At 44.9% G+C, this 12267-nt stretch overlaps 1 protein-coding gene across 3 annotated transcripts in view; it reads left to right on the top strand.

Moving 5' to 3' along the window:
* PAFAH2 (platelet activating factor acetylhydrolase 2) overlaps nucleotides 1-12267 on the top strand; it is a 32356-nt gene that overhangs the window by 83 nt on the left and 20006 nt on the right. For all 3 annotated transcript variants that reach the window (XM_060089199.1, XM_060089198.1, XM_060089197.1), the window contains exons 2-4: nucleotides 6048-6189; nucleotides 7152-7305; nucleotides 8087-8183. In XM_060089199.1, the coding sequence (XP_059945182.1) occupies nucleotides 6100-6189; nucleotides 7152-7305; nucleotides 8087-8183 (341 nt within the window). In that variant the 5' untranslated portion in view covers nucleotides 6048-6099. The remainder of the gene's footprint in view (nucleotides 1-6047; nucleotides 6190-7151; nucleotides 7306-8086; nucleotides 8184-12267) is intronic.

Here is a 12267-nt window from a genome sequence, read left to right as displayed (position 1 = left end):
GGACTGAGGGGGTCTGCAGACTTGCTCACGTTCCAGGCTGGTTTCGGGGAGTTTCTCGTCTTAATCCCAGACTAATCCACATTAGTCTTTTATCTTTTCTGTTTCCTACTGAGACACCCCCAGTATCCGCTCTCACCCTTTATTCTCCCACTATCATCTTGCGCTTTCACTCCCGGCGCCCCTGGAATCCCACGGTGAGCTCTCTCGTTCGGAGCCCACAGCCCCACCCCGAGCCCACGGCATCACCTCTCTGAAACGTGGCCTTCTTTGTGCTCCACACTTTTTATGTGCTTCACTCTTACCCTCAGTTTCCTGGTTTTCATACTAGTGAAAGAAGGGCCACCATTCCTTCTTCACAATCCACGGAAGTGCCCAGGACCGGAAGTCAGCAGACCTGTGTTTTATTCCAGCTCTGCAGCTCTCTCGCTGTGTTACCCTAGGCAGATCATACAGCCTCTCTGGGACTCACTCTCTTCAGCTATTATTGAATTGGCCAAAAAGTTCGTTCGGATTTTTCCGTAAGATGGTACAGAAAACCTGAACGAACTTTTTGACCAACCCATAATACGAAATGGAGATGACGATTGCTCTCTCCGTCTTAGCTTGAGGCAGTGTTGTGGAGCCAATAAGCTAATACGTGTGAAAGTGCTTTATAAACTGTAAAGCCTCCACAAGCGAGAGATTATTTTTACTATAATTATTAATGCCCTGAAAAACTCTTATCTTGGCTCCTTTTAATAGCTCTGTCCCCTTGTTGCTCAAACCTGCCCCTTGAGCACTTGGTGTCTCCATTCTCTGAGAGCAGGATGTTAGTTCCTCACTTCCCCAGAGACCACGGACTAATGAGCTTTAAGACTCCAGAGAGCTTTGTCTGGAAGGAAACCCCAGAGAAGTGCTTGTCTTGGACTCTGTCCTGAAATAGCCAGTGATGAAAAGTCCACACAGCTGGCAGAAGGGTGGTCCCTGAACACTGGAAACGGGGCCCCAGCAGGAGATGGACAGCTGCAGTGTAAGCCCTATCCGTTCCCTCTGGGCTCTTCTGGGCCTATTTAGTAGACGCTGGTTTTGGGAGGGGTGTCTCAGACTCGAAAAGGCCAGGAGGAAAGAAACCATTTTGTCAAAGGGTTTAATCCAGAAAACGACAAAAATCCCGGAAAAAAAAAAAAGCTTACCTGGGTATGAGGAAGGAGAGACATAGCACTGTTAATTAATTCCTAGCATTTTATGAGCACTTAAAATGTACCAGGCCCTAGGCAATATCACTTTTCTTATTAATTTTCACTTATGAAGTGTCCTCACTTTACTTATAGGGAACTTAGGCTGAGAGAGGTCATGTAGTTTGTTATGGTTATAGTGCCTTCTATATGTCAGGTGCTTTACATACATTCATTTAATCCTCATCAGCAGCTTCATGAATGATTTATTATTTCTATCATGTGGAGAAGTTATCAGAGGCTTAGAATTGAAGGACCTTGCTCAAGGTCACACAGCCAATTAAGTGATGGAGGTGGAGTTCAGACTGTCACCAAAGCCTTTTTTTTCCCCACTATACCATATAGCCTATTTTTTCGATCAAAAAGACAGAGATTAAAGAATTGAGAGGGTTTAAATCAAAGCCAAATAAAGGAAGCATTTTTGGGGTCCCTACTATGTGGAGAAAGCATGAGGATAGATGGTTTGGACTCCAAAGAAATGTAAAACACAGTCTACCTCTGTAGTATATCTGAAGAGATAAGGCATACATGTGTAAAAAATTAAATAGCATTCATTGGATAGACTGACTGTTGAGACCAGTTATATGCAGGGCACTGCATTAAGCCTAGTAACTGGCAGGAACATGGCCATGGGGATTAAACCAAGTGGTATCACAGTCATTATCATTTCATTAATATGAAAATGGTGGACTGGAATACCATATACACTCAGTAAATATTTGCTGCATGCACACGTCTGAATAAAAGAAAAATCCTGGGTACCATCTGGACCAGAGGTTCTTGAACCTTGGGGATCAGAAAGCTTGGGAAGCTTTATAAACTAATTGACCTCTGGCAATGGGAGCCCTAAAACCTATATTTTTGAAAAGTTTTCCAGTTGATTGTGATAATAGATTCAGGAACTTCTGATCTAGACTCTATGTGGACCACTTATTGGAGGCAAGTTACTGATTGAAAACTGCTAGAATACGTACTAATTCAAGAGCTGTCCTGAGGCAGCCTGTGATTGGTTATCAGGTGAGGGAGGCAGACAGTACTCAGAGTTGAGAGGAGGGAAGGTTGGAAGGACTTGGAAAGCTTCACAGAGGACCAGAGATTTCACTGGGCTTTGATGGTTGGGACAGGTTTGGATGGGTAGAGAGGCCTTTAGGCAGGCACCACTGCAAATTGTTTAGATAAGGTGAGCCAAAGAAGCTAGAGACACCTGGGCTGAGTTCCTTGGAGAATTCCATGGCGTTTATTAGAAATGACTCTGGATGCTCGGTGTGGGTGTTTCTTAGGCAAAATTTGCAAGTCAGATTGGATTTTCCCATCTTCCCATTCTACTCGTGCGTCAGTCCGTATGAGCCCAGGGAATGCAGATTCATTTTCATGTTAGCCTCACTCTGGCCAATTACCTTCTTTAGTTTTTATTTATTTCCAAATTTAATTTAGTTGATGACCTTCTTCCCAGAAGCTTTCCAGGACTCAGAGAGTTCTGCTTCCCTTCTATTTGGTTGTTCTCAAGTGCCCTCATCCTGATTCCTGTCTCACGTAGTGTTCTCTGTTTGGGTTAAGACCAACATCTCTTCCTATAAGAAGCTACTATCAGGCTTCCCTGGTGGTGCAGTGGTTGAGAGTCTGCCTGCCAATGCAGGGGACACGGGTTTGAGCCCTGGTCTGGGAAGATCCCACATGCTGTGGAGCAACTGGGCCCGTGAGCCACAACTACTGAGCCTGCGCGTCTGGAGCTTGTGCTCCGCAACAAGAGAGGCCACGACAGTGAGAGGCCCGCGCACCGCGATGAAGAGTGGCCCCTGCTCGCCGCAGCTAGAGAAAGCCCTCATGCAGAAACGAAGACCCAACACAGCCAAAAAAACCCCAAAAAACAAAAAAACCTTACTTCCTATTTCCCTCATTCTCCCAGTGTAGTAAGTGTAGTTATAGAAAAAAAAAAAAAAAAACAACTACTACCATTCTGGTCACCCAGTCTTGAAACCTGACTCATCTTTGGCTCTTCCCTCTCCCATAACTCCCCAGATCCACTTAGTTGCCAGATCCTATTGTTTCTACTTTTCACACAATCAACAAGTATTTCCTGGATACTTCCTAAGAGCCAGATACTACACTAGGTGCTTTCAATGCATTATTTCATTTTATCTCCATAGCAACCTTATGAGGATGGGTAGCATTCCCATTGTACAGATGGGGAATCAGGCTTAGAGTGATCAGGTAACTTGCCCAAGGTAAGAAAGCTAGGCAGCGAAGGAGCTGGGCCTCAAACTTGGGTCTTTCAGACTTTACATGTCTCATGTCTACGACCTCATTTCCAGAGTAGATTCCAACTCCTTAGCCTAGCACTTGAGGGACTGCTACCCTCCAACTCTGGTCACATCTTCCTTTCTCACCTTGCATCCATCACGAACTTCTCGAGGTTTCTCAAGTGTGCTTTCTCACCTCTGTGCCTTTGCTCATACATTCTTCTACTCGAAAGTCAATCTTCCCATCTTCCCCTGCCCTCCACTTCCAAGCTAAAGGAGCTCTCTTTCTTCTTGGAACTCCCACAGTATTTTGTCTGACTCACTTTTATGGCAGTGAGAACTTGCTGCTGCTTCATTGTCATGTGGGTGACGTGTCCTGTGCCCCCTCCCCACCCGCTGTGGGTCCTCTGTACATTTGCCCTCAAGGGGGAAAGGTCAGGGTCTGAGACTAAGCAGCACACATTCAGCTTCCTTTTGGCTGAATAGTCCACTGACTGCATCAGTGGCTTAGCTTCTTTTTAAAATGAATTAGGTTTATTTTTAAATTTGCTTCAGAGAAACAAAATGAAGGAGTCTGTAGTAGAAAGAATATCACTTATTATCTTCCAAATTTAAATAGAATGACAGTAGTATTATTGGTTGTCTGGGGTTTTCCATTAGATCAGACAATTGGAAGTTGGCAGTGAGGAGATCTATGTGTGATAATAGTTCTGGTGACCTCGAGCAGCTCACTTAACCTCTTGAGCAGCTCTCATAACCTCTTAACCTTGATTTCTTCATCAGTAAAGCTCATTTATATACTGGGCTGAGGGGCGTGGTGGTGCAGAGGATGATTGTGAGGAGAAATGATATCTAAGTTCTCTTCTTGCCCAGGCATGCTTTGACCTGAACTTTCTGATCCATCCCAGAGCATCTTAAAGAAAGCAGAATAATGTAATGACTGAAAATGTGGCTCAGGACTCAGTGTATCTGTTTAGGTGCTTTTGGTTCAAGCAATAGAATCTAAACCCAGTTGGTTTAAATAAAAAAGGGGATTTATTGGCTCTTGTAACTAGAAGGTCTAGGACTGGGTCAGGTTTCAGGTACAATCTAATCCAGAGATTCTTAAAGTCTTCACAAATATGACTGTATTTCTCTATGATTCTCTTAGCTCTGCCATCCTCCACAAGTAGCTTCATCCACAAGGTAGCAGAGTGTCTGCAACAGTTCAAGGCTTCATATCCGCACATCACTCTAGCTCAAAACAAGAAAGAACTTTTCCACCCTCAACCATCAAACCAAAGTCCTGGGCTTTACTCTGGTTGGACCAGCTTATGTCATGAGCCCACTCTTCATCCGGATACTGACGGGGATACCAAGGGATGATTGGCCCAACTCTAGAAGTTAGTGAGGTATCAGCCCCACCGAAATCACAAGGCTTCTGTGTAGGAGGGCAGGATAGAGTGGATATCAAGAAGTTTGATCACATTCTCCACTGTCACAGCCACACTGCCCATGATCAAATTCTGGCTCTGCTAGCTATATGTTCTTGGGTAAATTACCTAACTTTATTAAGCATCAGTTTCCTTATCTGTAAGATGAGATAATAATACATATCCCAGATGATTGTTGTAAGGATTTAGTTAAATAATATATGTATGTGAAGCATTTGGTGTAGTTCCTGGCACAGAGTAAGTGTGATGCTGCTGTGATGATGTGATTGAAGAGGGACGGAGAGCAGTGGCATTAACCCCAATTTAAGAAGCAGCCAAGTTACAGGAATGTTTTCTAGTCAGAGCATGCACACCTGCCATGTTGAAGGCTCCTGTTTGATCTCCTGCCCACATTATACTCTTCCGTATCTCTGCCCCTTTCTGCTCTTACATTATGTCCTTTCTAGAAATGCTTTCCTTCTCCTCCCCTGCCTCTAAAATCTTCCTTATATTTCAAGGCCCAGCATAAGTGCCTTTATAGTTAATAGTTTTGGTCAGTGATTTTATGTATATGTAACTGAGTCTCCCCATGAACAGGATCAGTGAGGGTTAGGAGCTCAGGTCTGGATTAGACAGACCCGAGTTTGCCACCTAGAAGCAGTGTGACTTGGGAAAGTTATTCAACCTCTTCATGCCTTAATTTCCTCATCTGTAAAACAGGGTCTAACCCTCAGACAGTTATTGAGAGATTGAAATGACACAACGTATGTAAAAAGCTTAGTTCAGTGCTGACACAGAGTAAATAATTGATGGTAGTAGTTATTGTTATTCTTAGCCTCATGAGGACAAGGTCTGTGTTATAGTCTATGCAGCAGTTACTGCTGTGCTGGGCACATAATCGGTGTTGAATAAACACTTGTTAGTGGGTTTTGAGGAGTATGGAGGCTCTCTTTCCTTTTCATGACCATCTCCTTACCTCTCCACCAACAACAGCAGAAAAAGCAGCCCCTAAACCTTAGTAAAGGCAGTGCAGCAAAGTGGATGATGTGGAAGATTGACTGAGTCACCGGCAGGAAGGAGGGGTGATAAGGAGGGGTGGATAGGGGTGGCAGATGACACGAATAAGCAACAGGAAGCTGAGAGGAAACCAGCAAGAGGCTGTTCTCTGTTCCACCCTCCAGCCGTCAAGTTCAGCCACGGCCCAGGTCGTTGTTCAGTTCAACTGGCGATGAAATGGGGGTCAACCAGTCCGTGGGCTTTCCACCTGTCACGGGATCCCACCTCGTAGGCTGTGGGGATGTGATGGAGGGTCAGAGTCTCCAGGTAAGTGTCTCCAGCACGTCTCCGCTGCTTCTGTCTGCACAGGACTTATCGATAGTGAGTCTGATGCTGCAATTCCAGGTGGGGGGAAACTGAGTTAGAGCTGGTCTGGATTTGGTTGTAGAGCCCCTAGGTCTCTTTCCCCTGACCTTTTTCTTCCTCTTTCCAATTAGAAGCATCTCAATAGACCAGAGATTATGGGTTCTTTTTCTGGCTCAGAGGAAATGGGGCCTCTAGCTTCAAAGGTAGCTCTCAGATGTCTTGAGAGCCGATGCCTGATCCTGGGAAGGTTTTGGATCTCATCTTAATCTGAGTGTATGAGAGGAAGAGCAGTGGACCATGTGCCATTGACCTTTGACTCCCTGACCCGGGTAGGAAGACAGTCTCCTTTTTCTCCTCTCCTGCCTTCGTCTATTTCCCTCTGGTACTTTGGTTCGGGACTTTCCCTCCATCGGTTCCTAGGTTATTCTCTGCTGGCCCTTGAACTCCCCCCTCCCTTGTGAGAGGCACATACTTCCTGGTAACCTCTCACCTGCTCCCATGTAAAATGAATGTGCTGCTGTTGCTTCCCAGGGGTCAGCCTGGAGGATTGTCCTGGGTGACACATCAATCCCACCCCATTCAGCATGAGGGCTAATCCCTCGCTCCTGGGACTCCTCCAGGCCTGGGCTCAGGGCCAGGTTTCAAGCTTTTGCTATCTCAAGCATTGGGAATATTGTAGTACCCCTCAGATGTAATTCAAAATACAGTTGGCTGTTTGAAATGACATAAGCCTTACATGTATGCTAAACATAAAATTGCTTCTTTCTGGATTTTCTGAATACAAAATTCAGGTATATGAATTGAAGGTAAAGTTTCCCTGTTTTGGTGCTTTGCTGGTGCCCCAAACACCTGCTGAATGTGTCTGTTGGGAAATGTAGCCATGCTTCTTGCTCTGAGCAGCTGCTCTCCTTTCTTCCTTACAGGGGAGCTTCTTTCGACTCTTCTACCCCTGCCAAGAGGCAGAGGAGACCACAGAGCAGCCCCTGTGGATTCCCCGCTATGAATACTGCACTGGCCTGGCTGATTACCTGAAGTTTAATAAGCGCTGGGGAGGTTTGCTGTTCAACCTGGCTGTGGGTAAGATTCTCTCCCAGCTGCTTGATTATGTTCCTAGGAGATCCCAAGGCAGACACAGTACATTACAGTTTGCATTGCCCAGCCCTTTTGTAGTGGGGCATCCATTAGCCAGTGTGGTATGGAGAGTTGGAGAGAATTATGTACATAAGAGCTTTGGTTATAGAGTTCGACTGTCTTGGATTCGAATCCAGACTTTATCATTTACTAACTGTGGGGCTTGGGCAAGTTACTTAAAATGTGTCTGAATATCTGATACTTTTGCAGGGTTATAGTGTGGGACGTATGTAAAACATGTACTCTAGTGCAGTGCTTGGGATATAGAATGTGTTCCATGGATGGTGGCTATTACTCATTTATCCAACACGTATTAATTCCACTCTGTGCCAGCTATAGTGTAGATCAAAGGAACGTTCTTAACTGCCAAGGAGCGTACTGGCTCCTGCACTGGCCTCTCTAGCTCCTCCCTCTTCTGGGTCAGATGACATTGAATCATCCCCTTTCCCCAAAGGCCCCACTGTTAGGAACTCTCCCCACTGCCTTGGCATCTCAGGGACTTACTCTGTAAGTTGTTCAGTACTTCCCCTTTGGATTTATCTGCCCATTTTCTGTTGTGTGTATGCTCCCTAGGGGAGAAAAGGGGAAAGAATAGGTGACTGATTGTCCTGGGCTGCTCGGGCAAAAGGTGGTTCTCCTGAGAGGAGGTCCACATGTCCTCATCACACCTGTGCCCAGGCTGCCCTTCGCATTCAGCCGGAGATTCTATAGCCCTTGTCTCTGCTAGGATCTTGTCGCCTGCCTGTTAGCTGGAATGGCCCCTTTAAGACGAAGGACTCTGGATACCCCTTGATCATCTTCTCCCATGGCCTGGGAGCCTTCAGGTAAGAGCTGCTCTGCCCCAGACCTTGTCATATTCCTTGCCTGGTTGTAGCTGCTGTCTTAGCTTATTCTCAAAGGGCAGGGAAACGCATATTTCTATTTGCCAGTTTTCTTATCTACCATGTGCTTCATCCCAAGGCACTGGGTCCACCTTCTCTAGAAGGCCTTCCCCCAGGCCCCTTTCACCCAGTGGAGCCTTTTATATCCTTGGCTTCTCATGTTCCAGCATTTATATAAATACTTGCTTTTAGCTTTCTTCCTCTATAACAGCCCAGAAGTACTAGAAGGAGCTTGAGCTTTATGGTCAGAGAGTCATTTAGTCAACCTACACTGAGGGCACCTTGGCCTGGGGCACTGGCGTAGTGACGAGGAAGACAGACTCGTTCCTGCTTCCGTGGAGTTTGCAGCCTCAGCTGTAAATCTCAGCTGTACCACTGCACTCTGTGATCTCGGGACTGTGGTAGAACTCTCTGAGCCTACATTTCCTCATCTGTCAAATGGAATGCTGCTCCCACAGTGTGGGTTATGAGGACTCAGACAGGCACCGAATAGGTGCACACGCCTGCCAGTTTTCCTCTCTGTCTCTCTACGTGGAGGATCGAGGGGTGATGAACTGTAAGATCTCTTTCACCAGATTTCGGGAAACACTGGTCCAAGTTTTACAAGTCAGTACCCATTCAGAATTCTCCCCATGCATTCTGATTTTTACACCTTGGTGTGTTATATACATAGCTTAATAACTGTAGTACATGCGTTCTTATTTAAGCTTGTGAATATTCTCTCTGTATATTAATTCATTAACGTATAAGTCTAGTTTATGTCCCAGAGTGTTACACAAAGGCATCTATTTTTGCCTTTTCACACCTCCCACCCCCACCCAAACCATTGTCTACACTGTAGCCAGGCAGATCTATTTTAAAACCAAATATGATCTTATCATTCCAGCACCTAGAACAGTGCCTGGCATATTGTAGATGTGCGATAAATATTTGTTGAATGAATGAATGAATGAATGTCACTTCCCTATCTAGATCTTTTTAATGGCCCTTTGAACTTAATTCAGCTCTTGTCATTGGCTTACCTGAATGCAGGTCCAGGACAAAGTTTCCAGCCTTGTTGCTTGCTACTTGCCCTACTCCAGCTCTCCAGACAAATAGCCCTAAAGGCACTATTTTACTTTCTGCCTCAGGGTTTTCATTTGTGCTGTGCTTTGTGGCTGTTCCCTTTGCCTGGAATACTTGCTGTTCTCCTCTCTTCCTCTTCCTCCTTTTCATCTTTTGCCTGGCTAATTCCAAATTACCTTCAGGGTCTTAGTTTGGGTGTCACTTTCTTAGGGATACCCATCCTGACCCCTGTATTATATTAGGTTAAGTTTCCCGGTGGTGTGCTTTCATAAGACAATCTGTACCTCTCAGTACTTAACATAATTGTAATGAATTAATTACTTATGTGATTATTCTTTAATGTCTGTCTTTTTAACTAGATTGTAAGCTCCACAAAGGCAGAGACCATGTCTGTCTTCTATCTTTCCCAGTGCCTAGGGCATTACCTGGAAAATAGTAGTTTCCCAATGAATATTTATGTTTTGCTAGGTTCCATACATTCAGCAGGTATCTGTTGAGCACCTGCTCTGTGCCAGCTCCTTGGCATGAAAAGAAGGTGGGACATATAGAAATAAACAAATCAAGGAATTTGCATCCACTGGAGGAGACTGAATATGGATTCACATAACTGTAGCGCATGGCAGGAATTGGAGAGCAGATGTGGAGATGAGGCTAGAAAGGCAGCAAGATGATTTTCTTTTTTTTTTTTTTAATTAATTAATTTTTATTTTTGGCTGCGTTGGGTCTTCATGGCTGCACACGGGCTTTCTCTAGTTGTGGCCAGCGGGCTTCTCATTGCGGTGGCTTCTCTTGTTGCGGAGCCCGGGCTCTAGGTGCACGGGCTTCAGTAGTTGTGGCACATGGGCTCAGCAGTTGTGGCTTGCAGGCTCTAGAGCACACGGACTTAGTTGCTCCGTGGCATGTGGGATCTTCCCAGACCAGGGCTTGAACCCATGACCCCTGCGTTGGCAGGCAGATTCTTAACCACTGCACCACCAGGGAAGTCCAAGATGGTTTTCAATGTTGATTTCTTATTCAGTAAATTTAGTACCTGCTATGTGCTATGCTGGGGTTGGGTATGCAGTAGTGAATAAAATGGAGACCCTGCTTTCAGATTGTAGTCTAGTGGGGAAAAGAAGCTAAGAAATATTATTTCCTAAGCTGACAGATATTTTATAGAGAGAGCAGGTGAACACATGACTTTAGAGTGGTCTTTTTGGACTAAGAGTCTGTATTGAGGCTTCAGATCTCAATAAACTGGGGTGAATCAGTTATAAATACTCTTCATTAACCATAGTGAAATTCCAAGAAAAGGGGCAGGGAGGTAAAGGGACATGGTTTCCTCTTGTTGCATCTGTGGTTAATTCAGGACCTGAAATCCTTCCCATGAGTCACAGACCTCTGGCTTCCCATCCCAGGGAGGAGTATATATATTTAAACATTACCTAGACATTTGTAATGTGCCTCTGTCTCCTTTGGTTCCCACACAGTCCTGTGAGGTACGTGGGGAGGGGGATGCATATTTTACAGATGAGCAAACAGGCTCTGAAAGGCAGACTTGTCCAAAGTTACAGTTTAAAGTGGGAAGGGATCAGAAATCTCTGGCTCTCAAGTCCAGTTCTTTGCCTCCCTGAGAGAAGTGAGAAGGTGAAAAGAAACTTAAGACACTGACTTTCCGCATCAATTAGGATCTGAGTAAGTTGTATTTCACAGAAAACCCCCAAATAATAGTGACCTAAATAACATAAAATTTATTTTTTGCTCAGATAAAAAGAAAGCTAGGGGCTTTCCTGGTGGCGCAGTGGTTGAGAGTCCGCCTGCCGATGCAGGGGACGTGGGTTCGTGCCCCGGTCCGGGAGGATCCCATGTGCTGCGGAGCGTATGGGCCCGTGAGCCATGGCCGCTGGGCCTGCGCGTCCGGAGCCTGTGCTCCGTGACGGGAGAGGCCACAGCAGTGAGAGGCCCGTGTACCGCAAAAAAAAAAAAAAAAAAAAAAAAAAAAAAGAAAAGAAAGCCAGAAGTACACAGAGCTGATATGATAGTTCTACAAAGCTGTCAGAAAACTAGATGTGTAGCTTCTATTTCTAAGGGTATCTCATGACCCAGGCTGCTTTAGGTCTAACCATTATATCTGCAGTCTATGCAATAGGAAGGGAGAACTCTCCTGAAAGTTCTATATAACACAACTGCTTACATCCCATTGACTAGAGCTGCTCTGTCCATTATCGGTAGCTTCTAACCACATGTGCATATTGAACATTTGAAATATGGCTGGTCCAAACTGAGATGTGCTATAAGTATAAAACACACACTGGATTTCAAAGACTTCATATGAAAAAAAAAGAGAATGTAATAAAATATTTCATTAATTAAAAAATTTTGATTTTATGTTCAAATGATGATGTTTTGGCTATATTGGGTTAAATAAAAATATTATTAAAATTAATTCTACCTGTTTCTTTTTACTTTTAAAAATATATCTACTAGAAAGTTTTAAATTACTTAGGAGGATAGCATTATATTTCTATTGCTGGGCTAGAACTTAATCACACAGACAAACCTGGCTGCAGAGAGGCTGGGAAATGTCATATTTTTTTGCATGACAGTGTCTTCAGCTGAAAATTAGATTCTATTATTAAGGAGGAAGGGAAAAATAGGTGTTTGGAGTAGGCAATTAGCAGTGTCTGCCATATTTTTTCTGGGAAGTTGGAGGACAGACCAAAAAAACCCACATGCTAAATCTCAGATGCATATTTGAATATTAAAGAAATAGCCAGGGCTTCCCTGGTGGCGCAGTGGTTGAGAGTCCACCTGCCGATGCAGGGGACATGGGTTCGTGCCCTGGTCCGGGAGGATCCCACATGCCGCGGAGCGGCTGGGCCCGTGAGCCATGGCCGCTGAGCCTGCGTGTCCGGAGCCTGTGCTCCACAACGGGAGAGGCCACAGCAGTGAGAGGCCCGCGTACTGCAAAAAAAAAAAAAAA

This window comes from Mesoplodon densirostris, chromosome 2 (genome assembly GCF_025265405.1).
Source record: "Mesoplodon densirostris isolate mMesDen1 chromosome 2, mMesDen1 primary haplotype, whole genome shotgun sequence".
In the NCBI taxonomy this organism is placed as follows: domain Eukaryota; kingdom Metazoa; phylum Chordata; class Mammalia; order Artiodactyla; family Ziphiidae; genus Mesoplodon; species Mesoplodon densirostris.
This window is presented reverse-complemented; position numbering and strand designations above follow the sequence as displayed.